Source organism: Somniosus microcephalus, chromosome 4 (genome assembly GCF_052327205.1).
Source record: "Somniosus microcephalus isolate GS21.2 chromosome 4, FLI_Smic_1.0, whole genome shotgun sequence".
NCBI lineage: Eukaryota > Metazoa > Chordata > Chondrichthyes > Squaliformes > Somniosidae > Somniosus > Somniosus microcephalus.
This window is the reverse complement of record NC_140990.1, coordinates 321,038,260-321,059,916: the sequence shown is the minus strand read 5'-3', so window position 1 is coordinate 321,059,916 and position 21,657 is coordinate 321,038,260. Positions and strand designations below refer to the sequence as shown.

At 47.6% G+C, this 21,657-nt stretch overlaps 2 protein-coding genes across 2 annotated transcripts in view; one reads left to right on the top strand and one right to left on the bottom strand.

The window, feature by feature from the left end:
* The window catches only part of tsn (translin), a 31,957-nt gene extending 22,862 nt beyond the window's left edge, over window positions 1-9,095 (top strand). Inside the window, exon 6 of the mRNA XM_085986823.1 lies at window positions 1,476-9,095. Coding sequence (XP_085842949.1) covers window positions 1,476-1,718 — 243 coding nt within the window. The 3' untranslated portion in view covers window positions 1,719-9,095. The remainder of the gene's footprint in view (window positions 1-1,475) is intronic.
* A 292-nt stretch (window positions 9,096-9,387) lies between these two features.
* Window positions 9,388-21,657, bottom strand: part of arhgef49 (Rho guanine nucleotide exchange factor 49) — a 227,943-nt gene continuing 215,673 nt past the window's right edge. The window contains exon 8 of the mRNA XM_085986825.1: window positions 9,388-21,414. Within this exon, the coding sequence (XP_085842951.1) occupies window positions 20,592-21,414 (823 nt within the window). The 3' untranslated portion in view covers window positions 9,388-20,591. The remainder of the gene's footprint in view (window positions 21,415-21,657) is intronic.

Here is a 21,657-nt window from a genome sequence, read left to right as displayed (position 1 = left end):
AGTAACCCCTGCTAGAGAAGTGCACGTGTGTGAATGTGATGTGAGGTCAGGACTGGGCTGGGCTGCGAAGGAGTGACTATATTATAGAATATACAGCACAGAAACCGGCCATTCGGCCCAACTGGTCCATGCCGGTGTTTATGCTCCACACGAGCCTCCACCCACCCTACTTCATCTCACCCCATCAGCATAACCTCCTATTTGATAATCTACGCTCCTCTAATTCTGCCCTCTTGAGCATCCCTGATTATAATCACTCAACCATTGGTGACCGTGCCTTCTGTTGCCTAGGCCCTAAGCTCTGGAATTCCCTCCCTAAACCTCTCCACCTCGCTACCTCTCTTTCCTCCTTTAAGACGCTCCTTAAAATCTACATCTTTGACCAAGCTTTTGATCACCTGCCCATATTTATCCTTATGTGGATCGGTGTCAAATTTTTTGTCTTAAAATACTCCTGTGCAGCGCCTTGGGACGTTTTACTACGTTAAAGGCACTATATAAATACAAGTTGTTGTTGTTATTGTATTATTTTCTCCCTCATGTACCTATCTAGCTTCCCCTTAAATGTATCTATGTTATTCGCCTCAACCACTCCTTGTGGTAGCCAGTTCCACATTCTCACCACTCTCTGGGTAAAGAAGTTTCTCCTGAATTCCCGATTGGATTTATTAGTGACTCTTCTATTTATGGCCCCTAGTTTTGGACTCGCCCACACGTGGAAATATCTTCTCTAGGTTTACCCTATCAAACCCCTTCATAATCTTAAAGATCTCTATCAGGTCACCCCTCAGCCTTCACTTTTCTAGAGAAAAGAGCCTCAGCCAGTTCAGTCTTGCCGGCAAACACCGCCAACACTTACACGTGAATCATGGTCCCGTAGTTCACCGTGAGGGGGCTTATCCAGGAAGTAGCTGAGCCGCACGGATCAGGATATTCCCGGGTTTGATTCCTGGCCTCTATTAGGAAATCTCCATAGCGGGTGGGAGGGCGGGGTTGCCACAATTGGCTTTAGTCCCTCAGGATTAGGGAGAGGAAAATGAGCCGGGGTTCCAACACCTGACCACCATCCAAAGCTCCCTTCTGTGTGCGAATCTCAGGTGAGGGCCTGACTGGGTTGTGTTGTGATACCTCTCTTCCCCCACCTCAAGGAACAGATTGCCAATATTCACTGCTTAGAAACGCGCATGAGCAATGGCCACACAGACAAGGAACCTGAGCACACCTCCCTCTCCCCACCATGTAAACCAGCAAGAAGTCAACTCCTTTAGGGAGAACATTGATGGGGGAGGGGAGAGAACATTGATGGGAGGGGAGAACATGGTGGGAGGGGGGAACATTGATGGGGGAAGGAGTGAATGGGGCTGCGGAGAAGAGGAGGTTAATCGGAGGGGCAATAAAACAGGGTTGTTGACGTCCGCTTTTGAACCTTCTGTAATAACGCAGTGTTTCCCGTTCTCTTCCCGCACGCCGGGTAGTCGAGGCTCGCTCTGAACAGCGTCACCGCCGGCGACTACGCCCGGCCCCTCCGAATCTCCTCCTTTATCAACGAGCTGGATTCCGGATTCCGCCTGCTCAACCTGAAGAACGACTCCCTGCGGAAGCGCTACGACGGCCTAAAGTACGACGTGAAAAAGATAGAGGAAGTGGTGTACGACCTGTCAATCCGGGGGCTGGGGAGGGGGGACGAGCCCGCCGAGGGCAAGGTGGCAGAAAAATAACTTTTGGTGGGGCGGGGGGGGAAATCGGTTATTGACGGACATTGTTTATGATGTAACCATGGTATTGGAGACGGGAAGATGTTGGTTACACTGTGACTCCAGCGTATGGCAAAGGGAGTGAAATTATTCCACACTTCCGGGATCTCGTGTTTAAAGAGGTTTAGTTTTCCTCTGTGAAACTTTCAGTGTTAAAGGGGTTGTGCGCAACCTTATTTTTTTTCCAAGAGAATAATCTATGATTGTAGTCCTTTTAAAGTGCTGAGCTTTCCTGTAAATGTACAATTCATCCCACTCTCGCCACTAAAGTTGGGCTCAAGTTAGTCATTTAACTTCAGTTTTATGTACTGCAAATAAAAAGAAAAAAAGAAAGACTTGCATTTATGTAGCGCCTTCCACAACCCGTGGACATCCCAAAGCACTTTACAGCCAATGAAGTACTTTGTTGAAGTGTAGTCACTGTTGTAATGTAAGAAACGCGGCAGCCAATTTGCGCACAGCAAGCTCCCAGAAACAGCAGTGTGATAATGACCAGATCATCTGTTTTTTAGTGATGTTGGTTGAGGGATAAATATTGGCCAGGACACCGGGGAGAACTCCCCCCTGCGCTTCTTTGAACTAGTGCCATGGGATCTTTTACGTCCACCTGAGAGAGAGCAGACGGGGCCTCGGTTTAACATCTCACCTGAAAGACGGCACCTCTGACCGTGCAGCACTCCCTCAGCACTGCCCTGGAGTGCCAGCCTGGATTATTTTGTGCTCCGAGCTCTGGAGTGGGACTCGAAGCCGCAACCTTCCGACTCAGAGGTGAGGGTGCTACAACCGGGGTGGCGGTGTTCTACCATAAGGGGGCGCTGTCCTCCCACAATAACCTGCCAGTTCATTAACTGATTTACAGTCATATGTAGCTCCTCTCCTGAAAATGCTGCCCCTCCACGACCTCACCCCAAGTCCCCAGCTTTCGGGTGTGATCCCAGACAGTGAATTTCATGAGCCGTTCAGCTGACGGAGAGGCCCCTCTGTATTTTAATTTTTCTGTGTATCTAGGCTGATTTCTGAATTCTAGCTTTATAAATAGAGGCATAGAGCACAAAAGCAAGGAAGTTATGCTAAAGCTTTCTAAAACACTGGCTAGGCCTCGGGTGGAGTCGAGTGTCGAATTCTGGGCCCCGCACTTTAGGAAGGATGTCAAGGCCTTGGAGTGTATATTTACTAGAAATGGTAACACGGATGGTTATGTGGCGAGACTGGAGAAGCTGTGGTTGTTCTCCTTAGAGCAGAGAAGGTTAAGAGGAGATTTAATAGAGGTGTTCAAAATCATGAGAGGTTTTGATAGAGTAAATAAAGAGAGACTGTTTCCACTGGCAGGAGGGTCGATAACCAGAGGGCACAGATTTAAGGTAATCGGCAAAAGAGCCAGAGGTGAAATGTGAATTTCTACGCAGCGGGTTATTATGCACTGCCTGGAAGGGCGGAAGAAGCAGATTCAATAGTAACTTTCAGAAGGAAATGGATAAATACTTGAAAGGGAAAATTTCAGGGTTATGGGGAAAGAGCAGGGGGAGTGGGACCAGTTGGATAGCTCTACTAAAGAGCCGGCGCAGTCACGAACGATGGGCTGAATGGCCTCCATCTGTGCTGCGAGATTCCACAGTGTGGTATTGAATCGTAGAGAACATGGAGGCCCTGCAGACAATATCTGCTGTAGAGCTGGTCTTGGGTTGGACAAAAAGTGAGTTTACTATGATTGGCCTCAATATAAAAGAAAGACTTGCAATTATAATAGCTTCTTTTCACAAACTCAGTACAACCAATGACATACTTTTTGAAGTGTACACACAGCAAAGTCCCACAAACAGCAACGTGATGATCGCCAGATAATCTATTGTTTTTTCTTTGTGATGTTGCTTGAGGGATAAGCAGGTTGAGTTCCCCTGCTCTTCTTCAAAATAGTGACATAGGATTTTCTGCGTCCACTCGAGAGGTTTAGCCGTGGCTCAGTGGGTAGCGCTGTCGCCTCTGAGTCAGAAGGTTGTGGGTTCAGGTCCCACTCCAGAGACTGTGAGCACATAATCTAGGCTGACACGCCCAGTGAGGTGCCGTCTTTTGGATGAGATGTTAAAATGAAGCCCCGTCTGCCCTCTCAGGTGGACATAAAAGATCCTATGCCACTATTTGAAGAGCAGTGGATTTCCCCGGTTGCCTGGCCAATATTTATCCCTCAACCAACATCACTAAAAGCAGTCATTATTGTTGGTGGGACCTTCCTGTGTGCAAATTAGCTGCTGCCTTGGTGCTGAAGTCCCTGGAGTAGGACTTGAAGCCCACAACCTTCTGACTGAGAGGCCACTGAGCCACGGATGACATTTTCTAATATATCCAGGCTCGAGTGGGGCAAGTATTCACCCAGGGTTTGCTATCCAGTGACCCAAGCTGTGGTTAGCAGGTGAGGACAAGATCAGGCTGGGCTGCGATGCCCCATGTGATTGAATAGCCTGCCAAACTCACTGCACAAGGTACTAACAGATGGCTGGCGTCTGTAGAACTGCATCCCAGGCCACCACTTTCAAGTGAATTTTAAACCTGAATTCCCCGACAATATTTTGTAAAAAAAAAACCCTTGTCGTTTTAAAAGCAAAATGAAATGAAATGCAATCGTATTCCTGGTTAAGGTACAAAAGTTTTCCTTGATTTGAAAGTAAAATACATTTCCACATGTAAACATCACTCGACTGTCAAAGAAAGAAAAGATTTGCAGCCGTATCTCAGCGGCAGCACTCTCACCTGCGAGTCGGAAGGTTGTGGACCCCACCTAAAAATGCTAACGTCTTTCCCTTTTAAATCTGTTCCTCTTGCTGTGCATCTTCTGCCCTTACTGAATTCCATTGGTTTGGATTGGATTCAGACAACAACAGAAAATTGCATTCGCATAGCACCTTTAACGTAGCACAAAGCCCCAAGGCGCTTCACAGGAGCGTTATCGGACAAAATTTGACACTGAACCACATAGAATCATAGAACGGTTACAGCACGGAAGAAGGACATTGGGCCCGTCAAGCCCGTGCCGGCTCTCTGCAAGACCGCCTCAGGTAGTCCCTCTCCCCCATCCTTTCCCCGTAGCCCTGCAAATGTTTTGCTTTCAGGTACTTATCCCTTTTGAAAGCCGTGATTGAGTCTGCCTCCACCACCCTTTCAGGCAGTGCATTCCAGATCCGAACCACTCGCTAAGTAAAAAAGTTTTTCCTCATGCTGCCTTTGGTTCTTTTGCCAATCACCTTAAATCTGTGTCCTCCGGTTCTCGACCCTTCCACCAATGGGAACAGTTTCTCTCTATCTACTCTGTCCAGACCCCTCATGATTTTGAACACCTCTATCAAATCTCTCAATCTTCTCTGCTCCAAGGAGAACAACCCCAGCTTCTCCAGTCTATCCACTTAACTGAAGTCCCTCATCCCTGGAACCATTCTTGTAAATTATTTCTGCACCCTCTCTAAGGCCTTCACATCCTTCCTAAAGTGTGGCGCCCAGAATTGGACACAATACTCCAGTTGAGGCCGAACCAGTGTTTTATACAGGTTCATCATAATTTCCATGCTTTTGTATTCTATTCCTCTGTTCATGAAGCCCAGGATCCCGTATGCTTTTTAACTGCTTTCTCAACCTGCCCTCCCACCTTCAACGTGTGTGCACATATACCCCTGGGTCTCTCTGTTCATGCACCCCCTTTAGGATTGTACCCTTTAGTTTATATTGCCTATCCTCATTCTTTCTACCAAAATGTATCACTTCACAATTTTCTGTATTAAATTTCATCTTCCACGTGTCCGCCCATTCCACCAGCCTGTCTATGTCCTCTTGAAATCTATCACTCTCCTCCTCACTGTTCACTATACTTCCAAGTTTTGTGTCATCTGCAAATTTTGAAATTGTGCCCTGTACACCCATGTCCAAGTCATTAATATATATCAAGAAAAGCAGTGGTCCTAGTACCGACCCCTGGGGAAAAACTTGTACCTTCCTCCAGTCCGAAAAACAACCGTTCACCACTACTCTCTGTTTCCTGTCACTTAGTCAATTTCGTATCCATGCTGCCACTGTCCCTTTTATTCCACGGGCTTCAACTTTGCTGGCAAGCCTATTATGTGGCACTTTGTCGAACGCCTTTTGGAAATCCATGTACACTACGTCAACCGCTTTACCCTCATCAACCCTCTCTGTTACCTCATCAAAAAACTCGATCAAGTTGGTTAAACACGATTTGCCTTTAACAAATCCGTGCCTGCTTTCCTTAATTAATCCACACTTGTCCAAGTGACTGTTAATTTTGTCCCTGATTATTGTTTCTAAAAGCTTCCCCACTACCGGGGTTAAACTGACTGGCCTGTAGTTGCTGGGTTTATCTTTACACCCTTTCTTGAACATGGGTGTAACACTTGCAATTCTCCAGTCCTCTGGCACCACCCCCATTTCTAAGGAGGAGTGGAAGATTATGGCCAGTACCTCCGCGATTTCTTCCTTCACTTCCCTCAGCATCCTAGGATGCATCCCATCCGGTCCTGGTGACTTATCTAATTTAAGTACAGCCAGTCTGTCTAGTACCTCGTCTTTATCAATTTTTATCCCGTCCAGTATCTCCTCTACCCCCTCGTTCACTATGTCTATGGCAGCATCCTCTTGGTGAAGACAGATGCAAAGTACTCATTTAGTACCTCAGCCATACCCTCTGTCTCCATGCATAGGTCTCCTTTTTGTCCCTAATTCTATTCTCATACTCTCTCTTTGCCCCTCTTATTTTCTTTTTCACTTCTCCTCAGAACTTTCAATATTTAGCCTAATTCTCGGATGTATTCTCGACCTGACATCTGTCATATGCACTCTTTTTCTGCTTCATCTTACTCTCTATCTCTTTCACCATCCAGGGAGCTCTGACTTTAGTTGCCCTACCTTGCCCCCCTAGTGGGAATGTAGCTTGACTGTACCCAAACTAGTTCATCTTTAAAGGCAGCCCATTGCTCCACTACAGTTTTGCCTGCCAATCTTTGATTCCAGTTTACCCGTTCTCATCCCACTGAAATTTGCCTTCCTCCAATTTTTACTCTAGATTGCTCCCTGTCCTTTGCCATAGCTAATCTAAACCTTATGATACTATGATCACTGTTCCCTAAATGCTCACCTACTGACACTTGCTCCACTTGACCTACCTCATTCCCCAGAACCAGATCCAGCAATGCCTCCTTGTTGGACCAGAAACATACTGATCAAGAAAGTTTTCCTGAACACACTTTATAAATTCTTCCCCCTCTCTGCCATTTGCACTATTACCATCCCAGTCTATATTCGGATAGTTGAAGTCCCCCATTATCACTACTCTATAGTTCTTGCATCTCTCTGTAATTTCCCTGCAAAATTGCTCCTCCATATTTTTCCCACGAGTTGGTGGCCTATAGAATACACCTAGTAGTGTAATGGCACCTCTATTATTTGGCACATGAGATATTAGGACAGGTGACCAAAAGCTTGAACAAATAAGGTAGGTTTTAAGGAGCGTCTTAAGGGAGGAGAGAGAGGTTTTGGGGTGGGGCGGGGGGAAATTCCAGAGCTTACCGTCTAGGCATCTGAAGGCATAGCTTCCAGTGATTTTGGAGCGATGAAACTCGGGGTTGCGCAAGAGGCCAGAATTGGAAGAGCACTGAGATCTGGGAGGGCTGGAGGAGCTCACAGAGATGGGGAGGGGCGAGGCCATGGAGGGCTTTGAATAGAAAGCTGACTATTTTAAAAATCGAGGAGTTGCCGGTCTGGGAGCCAATGTAGGTCAGCGAGCACAGGGGCTGATGGGGAGCGGGGCTTGGTGCGAGTTACGACACGGGCAGGAGAGTTTTGGCTGGGCTCAAGTTCACAGAAGGGTGCAAGGTGGAAGGCCGGTCAGAAGAGCCTTGGAATAGTCGAGTCTAGAGATAAGAAAGGAATGGACGAGGGTCTCAGCAGCAGATGAGCTCTGGTAGGGGCGAATCCTGGCAGCGGAAGGACAGTGTGTGACGCCTTTTCACCCTGCAAATCAATATATCGTCCACCCCCCAAAGCCCCTGCCCCATGCCCCTCATGAACATTTTCAGGACAAACAGGCTTGATGACTGAATAAGTCAAATTCCGTTTTCATTACATTGGTCTCTAGAGGGGCTAATCTAATTTCAATAGAGCTAAAAATTGGATGGGTGTTTATAACGGGCGAACAATCCATCCTTCAAATTTACCGTTCAACCAGTGAAGGTGAACATTATCCGCTCGGATTTTTGATTGGTGTTCTGGGGATCACATTTGAAAACCAGCGGCCTTGACGGTTCCGCCGATTTACCGAGAACTTGTAAGTATGAAGAAAACATCTCTGCACGTTCTTCAGAATTGTTTTTTTAATTATTATAAGATGAACAATAATACACTATACACACCTCAGTAATGTCCGGTCCACGTTTTAAGTCGTAAGGAATTACCTACAGTTATGGTACAAAAAAATTCCAGGGTGGGGTGAGGGGGGAATTACAAAGTTAAAGCACACTTCAAGAGTTGGTTTCTCACAAGTCTTGAGGTTTCAGGATTAAGTATGTGTAATTATATCACTACAAACAACAGCCTAAATCTTTGCTTGTAACTTTGTAGGTGCCGTAACCGCGGTTTGTGTAGAAAGGGGGCAGGTTTATGGTGTAGTCACGATCCAAATACTGACGGGCTGGCAAGCATGGAAAGATACTCCACTTGGTGTCTGGCGAAGACTAGATATACAGTAAGATGACCTACTTACAAGTGCCTAAGATGCCAGACCGAAATGTACTCTTTTTAAAAAAATCTATCATTGGCAGATCTCCCCTGGTGTTTGCGCGCATTGAGTTGGAGGATATTTTGAAATGGCGGTCACGCACTATTAGATAGCCAGTTATTTAGGCGTCGGCCGTGGCTCAGTGGGTAAGCACTCTTGCCTCTGAGTCAGGAGGTTGTGGGTTCATAGTCCCACTCCAGAGACTTAAGCACAAAATTTAGGTTGACACTCCAGGGGAGCGCTGCACTGTCGGAGGTGCCGTCTTTCGGATGAGACGTTGAACTGAGGCGTGAAAGATCCCACGGCACTATTTTGAAGAAGAGCAGGGGAGTTCTCCCCGTGTCCTGGGCCAATACATATCCTTCAACCCACATCACTAAAAACAGACTATCTGGTCATTTATTTCATTGCTGTTTGTGGGAGCTTGCTGTGCGCAAATTGGCTGCTGCTTTTCCTACATTACAACTTCAAAAGTATTTCATTGACCGTAAATCGTTTTGGGGCATCGTGAGGTCATGAATGGTGCTATATAAATGCCAGTCATTCTTCTTTCGATTTATCCTCCTCTATTTATTTTCTTCCTAGCTGTTTCAGACGCTGGGCACCGCTGGTTTTGGTGAAAACCTGTCCCTTTGGGAGGCACGAGGGCCATCTCATTGTCCGATAATTGTCTGTCCTACTGATTTCCGCAACCTTGGTGCTGTATTGGTGCCTGAATTGCGATTGACCAGTCCATCACATGGCAGGGCTTTGAGTAGGCTACCTGAACGTTTCTAAAGTGCAAATTGGACACCAAAAATTTCATTTTCAAAAATAGCCCTCAATCTTCACCTCCCCCGCCCCCCCCCCCCCAACTCCATTAATTCTGCATCCTATAATGAGCACAGATTAGTTATTGGGGTTTCTTAGTGAATTTTAATCCTCATCGAAGAATAACCAGCTGTGATCCCATCCCTCTCCCACCTGGCAGAGACAGAGATCGAGGTAGAAATTTGCCTTGGGCAATAGCGCAAAGAAAGACTTGCATTTCTACAGCGCCTTCCACGACCTCAGGGCGTCCCTAAGCGCGTTACAGCCAATGAAGTACTTTTTTGAAGTTGGTCACTGTTGTCAGGTTGGAAACGCAGCAGCCAATTTGCGCACAGCAAGATCCCACAAGCAGCAATGTGATAATGACCAGATAGTCTTTTTTTATGTTGCTGTTTGAGGGATAAATATTGGCCAGGACACCGGGGAGAGCTTCCCTGCTGTTCTTCCAAATAATGCCATGGGATCTTCAATGGTCTGCCTGAGAGGGCAGCTGGGGCCTCGGTTTAACATCTCATCTGAGGGTATTGTGCGGCGAGTGTCTCACTTCCTGACTCCCCAAAGCCTTTCCACCATCTACAAGGCACAAGTCAGGAGCGTGATGGAATACTCTCCACTTGCCTGGATGAGTGCAGCCTCCAACAACACTCAAGAAGCTCGACACCATCCAGGACAAAGCAGCCCACTTGATTGGCAGCCCACTTGATTGGCGCCCCATCCACCACCTTAAACATTCACTCCCTCCACCACCGGCGCACCGTGGCTGCAGTGTGTACCATCTACAAGATGCACTGCAGCAACTCACCAAGGTTTCTTCGGCAGCATCTCCCAAACCCGTGACCTCTTCCACCTAGAAGGACAAGTTCAGCAGGCGCATGGGAACACCACCACCTCCAAGTTCCCCTCCAAGTCACACACAATCCTGACTTAAAAGTATATCGCTGATCCTTCATCGTCGCTGGGTCAAAATCCTGGAACTCCCTCCCTAACAGGACTGTGGGAGTACCATCACCACACAGACTGCAGCAGTTCAAGAAGGCGGCTCACCACCACTTTCTCAAGGGCAACTAGGGATGGGTAATAAATGCTGGCATCGCCAACGACGCCCTGATTCCATAAACAAATAAAAATATAAAAAAGACGGCACCTCCGACAGTGCAGCGCTCCCTCAGTGGCTGCAAGATTATATGCCTGTGCTGAAAGACCGGAACCAAGTCAGCCCTGTGCATCAGACTTGCTAATCCAACACCCGAGCCCAGTCTGCAATAATCCAGGGCACTGCTGATGATTGATCAGCCAGCTAGGTCCATTAATGGTAGGTAGAGGGATCGACCTGTCACGTCCAGATAAACCATGCAAGTCAGTGCCCTAATGGATAGGGTAGTCCTGGCTGGCTAAGTAGCAGGAAACTTCATGTTCTGTGCTGGTAGGTTTTATATGGTTAAACTCCAGTAGTATTATATACACATGGGGTCTTTACGCCATTGGTTAACAACATAAGAAATAGGAGCAGGAGTAGGCTATATGGCCCCTCAAGCCTGCTCCACCATTCAATAAGATCAGGGCTGATCTTCTATCTCAACTCCACCTACCTATCCCCATATTCCTTGATTCCCTTAGTGTCAAAAAATCTATCGATCTCACTCTTGAATATACTCAATACATTCATTGGTATACATTGAATATACATTGGTTCTTACCAATCAGTGCCTAAGCTCCCTGGAATTGTGTAAGTGGAGTATCCCTATAGGGCGAGAGTTTACACTCCATAGTGGGCAAACAGAAACTCTACCTGTGTGGGTTTCTCGGTAGTTTGGTTTGGAGACTCTCATCGTGCATGGTGATGGGTTTCCATGCAGGTCAGACACTCGACTGACCAAGCAACAAGTCTCAAAACGATGAATGTCTACCAGAAGGATCGGCAATACAGTCTGATTTAAAAACATCCAAATTAGCCTGCATCAGAATCCAAACTGGAGAAATTTGGATAGGCACCAACTCAACTAAATTACTGAGTGGGGATCAATTCAGTGATCCGCACATTCCCAATTAAAGAATGACTTGCCTTCCCTCCCTCTGGTCAGAATTCCAACTGACAGTGGGCATACATTGTGTGAGCGAAGATAGGAACAAACTAGGTGACAGAGGTGGGCGGCCTACATCAACAACAACAACAACTTGTATTTATATAGCGCCTTTAACGTAGTAAAACATCCCAAGGCGCTTCACAGGAGCGATTATCAGACAAGATTTAACACCGAGCCACATAAGGAGATATTAGGACAGGTGACCAAGTTTGGTCAAAGAGAGAGGTTTTAAGGAGCGTCTTAAAGGAGAAGAAAGAGGTGGAGAGGTTTAGGGAGGGAATTCCAGAGTTTAGGGCCCAGGCAGCTGAAGGCACGGCCGCCAATGGTGGTGCCATTAAAATCGGGGATGCTCAAGTGGCCAGAATCGGAGGAGCGCAGAGATCTCAGAGGGTTGTAGGGCTGGAGGAGCTTACAGAGATCGGGAGGGGCGAGGCCATGGTGGGATTTGAAAACAAGGATGAGAATTTTAAAATTGAGGTGTTTTCAGACTGGGCGCCAATGTAATTCAGCGAGCACAGTGGGTGATGGGTGAACGGGACTTGGTGCGAGTTAGGACACGGGCAGCAGAGGTTTGGATGAGCTCAAGTTTACCGAAGGTGGGAGGTCGACTAGGAAAGCGTTGGAATAGTCGTGTCTACAGGTAACAAAGGCATGGATGAGGTATATAAGGTCGTAAAAAGTTAATTTCAGAACACGATTACCAACTCAAGCAAAACTGTAGGACAAAACTGACACAGGGTCAGACTGGTGAAGGTTTAAGACTCAGGTCAAGAAGTTTGTTACAACAAGAGCGACTGGTGTGTGGAGGCATTTAAGAAAGAGTTGGGCATTGTGAGTGGAGGCAAGGTTGTGGATGGAGGAGGTGAGATGGGCTGAAAGACTGTCCTGCCTATCTACCTCGTGAACAGAGAGATGGGAATCGTCTAAGAGTTTCAAGTGAGTAGGTTCAGAGAACAAAGCAGAACAGTAAATAAGCTTGAAGCAGCGGTAAAGTTTCAGTCCATTACAGCTGGCAGTGAAGTTCATCCTTCTACTAATACAGCAGCTCTTAGCAATGCAGCTCAGTCAGAACAAATCAGATGGTGCCCTGAGAACTCACAGTGACGACTGTTTAATTCATGCTTAAAGCCCTCCTCACACTCACGGGCATTCTTGGGTAAGATATTAAAAGCATTATCATTAGGAAGCGGGACAGGATAATTCCACTCTCCAAAACCGTAGGATCTGCTCCTTTGAAATGCTCCTTTCTCTGTTCTCCATCTGCCTTTGGTCTCTTGTGGCCCACTGCAGTGCTTGTATCCGATCCGGCCTGCTTCCGCTCCTTCTTGCCTGCTTCTCTCCCCACCATCTGCTTTGTCCTTCCCTGCCTGCATTGAGCCTCTCCAGCAAAACTCTTCATCACCACAAGTGTGTTTTACGTAAAGAAATAGAAACGTAACATAGAAACATAGAAGATAGGAGCAGGAGTAGGCCATTCGGCTCCTTGAGCCTGCTCCGCCATTTAATGAGATCATGGCTGATCATCCAAATTCAGTACCCTGTCCCTGCTTTCTCCCCATATCCCTTGATCCCTTTAGCCTTAAGAAATATATCCAACTCCTTCTTGAATATATTTAATGAATTGGCCTCAACTGCCTTCTGTGGTAGAGAATTCCACAGGTTCACCACTCTCTGGGTGAAGAAATTCCTCCTCATCTCAGTCCTAAATGGCTTACCCCTTATCCTTAGACTGTGACCCCTGGTTCTGGACTCCCCGACCATCAGGAACATCCTTCCTGCATCTAGTCTGTCTAGTCCTGTTAGAATTTTATAAGTTTCAATGAGATTCAAAGCGAACACTCTTCATTACCCAGCTGGATGGTTCTTGACTCTCAGTCAAACAGCCTTTTTTCCCCCCACCTCCAATATTTTTAGAACTAATAAACAGAAGAAAAGAAAACACACCATTTTTTTAATGCCTCTATTGCAGTCCGTGTGGTGATGGTGCTCCCACGGTGCTGTCAGGGAGGGAGTTCCAGGATTTTGACCCAGCGACGATGAAGGAACGGCCCGATATATTTCCAAGTCGGGATGGTGTGTGACTTGGAGGGGAACTTGGAGGTGGTGGCGTTCCCATGCGCCTGCTGCCCTTGTCCTTTCTCCCGGGCTTTGCTGGCTGCAGTGTCCGGGAGATTAATCTTCAATTCCTGGAGACTCCAGGGCAATGCTGGAGGGTTGGCGACCCTACCAGCACATCCCAAAGTGCTTCACAGCCAATGAGCTACTTACGTTTTGGTGTAGTCAGTGTTCTAATGTAGGCAAACATGGCGGCCAATTTGTCCTCAACAAGGTCCCACAAGCAGCAAAGAAATAAATGAGTAGCTAATTTGTTTTTAGTGGTGTTGGCTTAGGGATAAATGTTGACCAAGAATTCACCGCCCCATTCCCACTCGGACCTCACCGTCCTTGGCCTCTTGTATTGTTCCACGGAAGCTCAACGTAAACTCGAGGAACAGCACCTCATCTTCCGATTAGGCACTTTACAGCCTTCCGGACTCAATATCGAGTTCAACAATTTCAGATCATAACCTCGGCCCCTATTCCTTTTTTTCTTGTAATCTTTCCACTCCTTCCCCCCCCCCCTTTCCTTTTGTTTCTCTCTCACATCTGGCAGCTATCTCTTGCCCTGCCAGTACACTTCACACCTAATCTCAGCCTATTACCATCTCGTCTAGCTTCGAATACCTTTTATTGTCTCTTTCACTTCTTTTGTTTCTTTCACTTCTTTTGTCCGATCACAGCCCTGCCTTCGATCTATTTTCTTTTCTTTCCAGTTTTGAAGAAGGGTTCGACCCGAAACGTCAACTCAAATTTCTCTCCACAGATGTTGCCTGACCTGCTGAGTTTTTCCAGCATTTTCTGTTGTTATTTAAGGACACTCCTTTGTTCTTCGTCAACAACAACTTGCATTTATGTAGCGCCTTTAATGTAGAGAAACATCCCAAGGCGCTTCGCAGAGGCGTAATCAGACGAAAATAGACACCGACAAAAAAGAGGAGATATTGGAAGCTTGGTCAAAGGGCTTTAAGGAGGGCCTTAAAGGAGAAGAGGGTGTTGGAAAGGCAGAGAAGTTTAGGGTGGGAATCCCAGAGTGAGGGGGCAACTGTCAATGATGGGGCGAAGGGAGGGGGGAATGAACCAAAGGCCAATGTCGGAGCTGTGAGTACGGAGGGTGGGGAGGGGAGGGCGGAGGTTGTTGTAGTGCTGAAGAATGTGACAGAGATAGGGAGGGGCGAGACCATGAAGGGAAGTAAATGTCAGGAGGAGAATTTTAAATGAAGCATTGGGGATCCGGGATTCTTAATGTACGCATGAGCTGGAAGACAAGGCCTCAGCTTAACGTCTCATCCAAAAGATAGCAACTGTGATAATGCAGCACTCCTGCAGTGGGCCTGAACCTACAACCTTCTGAGTTTTATTACTGAGCCAAGCTGACACTATGGGCAAAACTTTACACTTCAGCCGCCCGTTATACACCCTGCCAGACTTTCCTTTCCATTGACTTCTGATCTGCTCCTGTCAATGCCCTGCCTGAAAGGGCGGTGGAAGCAGATTCAGTAATAACTTTCAAAAGGCAACTGGATAAATACTTATAGAATGACACAGCACAGAAGGAGCTCATACAGCTCATCGTGCCTGTGCCGGCTCTTTGAAAGAGCTATCCAATTAGTCCCACTCTCCTCTGCTCTTTCCCCATAGCCCTGCAAATTTTTACTTTTCAAGTATTTATCCAATTCCCTTTTGAAAGTTACTATTGAATCTGCTTCCACCGCCCTTTCAGGCAGCGCGTTCCAGATCACAACAACTCGCTGCGTAAAAAACATTCTCCTCATCTCCCCCTCTGGTTCTTTTACCAATTATCTTAAATCTGTGACCTCTGGTTACCAACCCTCCTGACAGTGGAAACAGTTGGCCCTCATTTACTCTTTATCAGAACCCTTCATAATTTTGAACACCTCAATCAAATCTCCCCTTAACCCTCTCTGCACCAAGGAGACAAATTTGAAAACTTGAAAAGGAAAAATCTGCAGGCCTAACGGTAAAGAGCATGGAGAGTGGGACTAATTGGAGAGCTCTTTCAGAGAGCCGGCACAGGCGCAATGGGCCGAATGGCCTCCTTCTGTGCTGTGTCATTCTATGATTCTATCTGTTTTCGCAGCCCCCCCCCCCCCCCCAACTGATGTTCAAAGTTTCATCCTATGTGTTACATTACAACAACAACAACTTGTATTTATATAGCGCCTTTAACGTAGTAAAACGTCCCAAGGCGCTTCACAGGAGTGTTATAAGACAAAATATTTGACACCCGAGCCACGTAAGGAGATATTAAGACAGGTGACTAAAAGCTTGGTCAAAGAGGTAGGTTTTAAGGAGGAGGGAGAAGTAGGGAGGTGAAGAAGGTTTAGGGAGGGAATTCCAGAGCTTAGGTCCTCGGCAGCTGAAGGCACGGCCGCCAATGGTGGAGCGATTAAAATCGGGGATGCGCAAGGGGCTGGAATTGGAGGAGCGCAGAGATCTCGGAGGGGTTATAGGACTGGAGGAGGTTACAGAGATAGGGGGAGGGGCGAGGCCATGTAGGGATTTGAAAACAAGAATGAGAATTTTATAATTGAGGCATTGCTGGACCAGGAATAAGACTGTAAGATAGAACATTTAAGTTGCGCAATCATAAATTCGATTGGCCGACCCCAGAAGCAGTGGGATTACATGGAATCATGAGATACCACTCGCTCTGGAAACTATTTTCCCCTCGACAGTTTTACCAGTCTGCCATTTTGAAGGCTGAATGCGGTTTGCATTTGATGATGCAGATGACATTTATTTAGTATCAAGTCTTACGTTGTGTAATTCATAGTCACTGGGAATGGATTAAACTCGGGTCATATTACATAAGCACATAAGACCATGGACATCAAGGTCTTCCAGATCCGATTGAGGTATTCAAGATTGCACGGGGTCGAGATAAACTGAACGCCAATATCGTCTTTGATAAATTCTATGATGAGGGAGCACGGATCCAAACTCAGAAGAGGGAGAAGAATAAACGGTTTAGCTTTAACTATTCCACACAGAGGGTCATAAGTATATGGAACAGTTTGTCCAAGGGGGCAGTAGGGTGGATGGGATCAGCAAAAACAAGAACGAACCAGAGAAAGCAATAGAAACATAGAAGATAGGAGCAGGAGTAGGCCATTCGGCCCCTCGAGCCTGCTCCGCCATTCAATGAGATCATGGCTGATCATCCAAATTCAGTACCCTGTCCCTGCTTTCTCCCCATATCCCTTGATCCCTTTAGCCTTAAGAAATATATCCAACTCCTTCTTGAATATATTTAATGAATTGGCCTCAACTGCCTTCTGCGGTAGAGAATTCCACAGGTTCACCACTCTCTGGGTGAAGAAATTCCTCATCTTTGTCCTAAATGGCTTACCCCTTATCCTTAGACTGTGACCCCTGGTTCTGGACTCCCCCGCCATTGGGAACATCCTTCCTGCATCTAGTCTGTCAAGTCCTGTTAGAATTTTATAAGTTTCAATGAGGGGCATGAGAGGCAAGATAGGGTGGGATATTTTTTGAACTTTGGACTGGACCAGACAGAGCGGAGTGGTCTCTTCCAGTTCTGCCTATTGATGCGTTCCTATGCATGCGTGGCACAGAATGTCTGCATGAGTGGAGGACCACAACAACAACAACTTACATTTACATAGCACCTTTAATGTAGTAAAAACATCCCAAGGTGCTTCACAGGAGCGATTATCAAACAAAATTTGTCACCGAGCCACATAAGGAGATATTAGGGACAGGTGACCAAAAGCTTGGTCAAAGAGGCAGGTTTTAAGGAGCGTCTTAAAGGAGGAGGGAGAGGTAGAGAGGTGGAGAGGTTTGGGGAGGGAATTCCAGAGCTTGGGACCCAGGCAGCTGAAGGCATGGCCACCAATGGTGGAGCGAAGGAAATCGGGGATGCGCAAGAGGCCAGAATTGGAGGAGCGTAGAGATCTCGGCGGGTTCCTGTCAAATTCCAGATCACAACAACTCGCTGCATAAAAAAGGGTTTCCTCATGTCGCCTCTGGTTCTTTTGTCAATCACCTTAAATCTGTGTCCTCTGGTTAGCGACCCTTCTGCCAATGGAAACAGTTTCTCCTTATTTACTCTATCAAAATCATTAGGGAATTGGATAAATACTTGAAGGGTAAAAATTTGCAGGACTATGGGGATATGGGTAATGAGAGTGTGACATGTTTACATAGCCAGGTACCATTAATAACATGGACAGGAATTAATGAAGGAAAAATGTTGGCAGCATTGAAATATTTTATATATCTATATATATAAACGGCTACTTCTTTCTGTCTGTCTGTCCTCACCTGTGCGTCTGTCCGGCTATGCGCTCGAAAGTTATAGAGCGTACCTACGCGCACGTTACCTCCAAAGAAAGCTTCACGATTGACCAATCCTACAGTACAGTCCCCTGATGGTTGGCGCTAGTATATATATATACATAGATTTAAGTAGTTGGAATGGGTTTAGTAAAGAGGAGTGTTTTGGGTACATAACCATTTTTAGAAAACCTTTTTGTGAAATGTTTGTGCTCATCAAGTTGAGGGATATTAGTGGTGAGGAATGAGAGCGAACAAACTTCACGTCACATTGAGCCCTTACATGCAGCAAAGGAGACAGTCATCCCATTAGTCTGGACCAGATTTAAACCCAGATCATGGCGGTGTCTAACCCAATGCAGCATGAATTGCATTTCGTAACCCAGCTCGAGTGAGGTAGCACACCTTCGCATTGCTGAGATGACACCTAAGTGTACGATATTGATATATGACACTGGCCGATCTCCTGTGGCCCTGCTCACGGGCGGGGTTTGGGGGGGTCTGGAGCATGGACGCAATGTTTAGCTGCTAACCTGGGCTGTGCCTTCGAGACTGCTGCTCTACATAGGTAAATGTGAACCGCTCATAAACGGGCTGATGTCAATCAGAGGACTAGTTGTAACCAATGCTCCCGCTAAGGAGATATTAGGACAGGTGACCAAAAGCTTGGTCGAAGAAGTAGGTTTTAAGGAGCATCTTAAAGGAGGAGGAGAGGGGGAGAGAGTGAGAGAGATGGAGAATTTTAGGGAGGGAATTCCAGAGCTTAGGGCCTAGGGCAGCTGAAGGCATGGCCACCAATGGCGGAGCGAAGGAAATCGGGGATGCGCAAGAGGCCAGAATTGGATTGGCGCAGAGACCTCGGCGGGGCGGTTCCTGTCAAATTCCAGATCACAACAAGTCGCTGCGTTAAAAAAAGTGTGTCCTCAGGTCGCCTCTGGTTCTTTTGGCCAATCACCTTAAACCTGTGTCCTCTGGTTCCCGACCGCCACGCAGGGATCCGAAAGGTCCCGCGCGGGCCGCTCGCCGGCTTTTACATCGCAACTGCCGCGCACACACAGAAATTTAAAGGGACCGCGCATTAAAAGAAACAGGCCGCGCGGAACAAAGCGCGGCTCACGGGGAACAGCGGTTGTAACCGCTTGTAAATTTCCAGCCGCCTCTCAATACCAGGCTCCCATTCTTCTCCGGTTGTTTTGCCGCTGTAACAAAGTGTGACATCAGGAGTGTGACAACTGATGCGTGATGGGCATGTGCTAGATGCCAGACTTCATATACGTATATATATATATATATAAATATAAAATAGATCATTTAAAAACCAAAATGGATAAACAGACAGCTGATTCAAACCGAAACTGGTTTTGTTTCTGGTGGCAAGGAGTGAGAAGACCGAACTATATTATATCGAGCGTCAAACACTGGTGGGTTGCAGTTATGTTAATATAGGCAGTTCAGTCAACATCAACCACATAAGGTTATGAGGAGGCTCCTGGAGGAGAGATACGGACAGAAAGTGCTTTGTAGGTTAGACTAATACACGAGATACAGTTGCCGCGGTCACCTTTCCTCTTGACCGGTCCAATGTGACGGGAAACCGCATTCAAAACTGCACTGGGCTGCGGCTCGCGAGCGGCCCCGTCCGCTGTTAGGCCGCGGGCTAAAGTTTGTAACCAGAAACTTCTAAAATGTAAACGGGATGTGAAATGTCTGTGTTTTTAAACATATAAAAGTCCATCGCCCTCTCCTGCACCCACCCCCCAACCTCACTTAGTGTTGCCAACCCTCCAGGAATTGGCCTGGAGACCCCAGGAATTGGAGATTTCCAGGACATTACTGCCAGCAAAATACCCGGGGTGGGGAAATCATACAGGCATTAAAACAAATAAATTGTGCTTTTGTTTTCATTATCTTTGACCACTTTCAGGTTTATTAATTAAAGAAGTATTGGAGATGGAGGGAAATACGTCTGTTTGACGGGACTGAAGACAGGGGAGGTCGTGTGAAGAAACCTCCTGGAATAAGACCAACCAGAGTTGGCGACCCAACTGCTTGCTCTGTCTGTGTGTGTGTGTGTGGCGGGGGGTGGGGGCAATACTTGAGTACTTGAGAAAGTTTACAATTGATCAGCAACAAAGCAGACATCAAGTCATGCTCACTTCTCACCCCCACCCTACCCCCCACCGCCGGCCTCACCGAGCTGCCCCATCCCATGTACGATCATTGCACCTGGAACAAGATGGCCGACTCTATTATGCCTCGTCCAAATACGCTAAGTGAAGCCGAGAAGCAAAGTGAGATAAACTCACAAGTCGGGTTGCCAACACTGATTGCAACGTATTCCATTGGCTGCCCGGACACGTCCATCATCGCGAGGCCCCGCCTTCCTACGGCCAATTGGTAGCTGGTCAGACTCTTTAATACCCGATTGGATGACTCTTGACTGTCAGTCAAAGAGCCTATTTGTCCCATCTCCAATATCTTTATAACTAAATTAGCGAACGTGTTTAAAGAAAGTAATTAGGGTTTTTCTCGCAGTGGTGTCCGCGAGATTAATCTTCAATTCCTGGAGACTCCAGGACAACCCTGGAGGGTTGGCAGCTCTGTTCAGAAGGATGAGCCTCTGACCGCTAACCCCCCACCACCCCGCCCCCCCATCTCCGTCTCCAACCCTGGCCGTTCAGAACCAGTGCCCGTAACATTGTTTTTTTTTGTGGGGTGGTGGAGGGGAGAGATGACCTCCATTTCTCACTGGGCTCAGGCCCTGCTGTAAGTCGCGTTGATCATGATATTGGGAAGCGCGTTTCGCCTCTTCCGCCACGAGCCCAGGTCCCGCGAGTAGCGCTTGATCAGCCTGAACCAGTGGCGGGTCCGCGGCTTGTCGGCGTCCCGGAAGATGAAGGCCTCCTTGCGGATGTCCAGCAGCTCGAACGTGTCGTCGCAGTCCGGGTCCGAGGAGACCACGCAATTGCTGAGGTGGATCGGGCGGCGGAACAAAGCAAACTTGCCGCCGCTCTTGTCCCGGATCAGCACCAGCGCGGCGTCCCGCACCGGCAGCGGGTCCCAGCCGTGCTCGCCCGCCGTTCCCTCTTGGCCGGGCTCGGGCTCGGCCTCGCGTCCCGCATTGACCATCAGGAGCACGTGGAGGTTCTGGAACTTGAGCGACCTGCTGCCTTTCTTGGCCCACTGGCCGTCGTTGGGCTGCGAGGACTGTAGCGTCCCTTCCATGGCGAAGCGCGTGTCCTCCCGCGGCCAGCCCACCGCCTTAATGGCGATCTCCCTCATCTCAATGTCCACGACCTCCCGGTTGCGCCGGCTCTCACGGCGGAAGGAGCGCAGCGACCAGGGCAGGGCGCCCTCCTGCTTGGTCTTCATGTTGATGTGCTCCAGGTGGGACTCCACCCTGCTCTTGGCCTCCCGCAGGCCGCAGTGGTCCGGGTGGTACTCCGGCGTGGAGTTACTGATCCGGCTGAGGAGCAGGGGGTACTTAGTGACCCGTTGCAGCGGGGCCATCAGGAACGACCGGAGGTTCATGCGACGGAGTGCCGTGTTGTCATTCTGGGACACGTCCAGGAAGATCCTAGAAGCAAGCAATAGAACGCTTGGTTAACCCAGAGCAAGTCTGTTCAAAACAGCCCTGACTAGTTTAATCAACTAATACAAAAAGAAAATACTGCAGATGCTGGAAATCTGAAATAAAAACAGAAAATGCTGGAAACACTCAGCAGGTCAGGCAGCATCTGTGAAGAGAGAAACAGAGTTAACGTTTCAGGTCGGTGACCTTTCGTCAGAACTGGAAAAAAGCAGGAAGTGGAACAGGTTT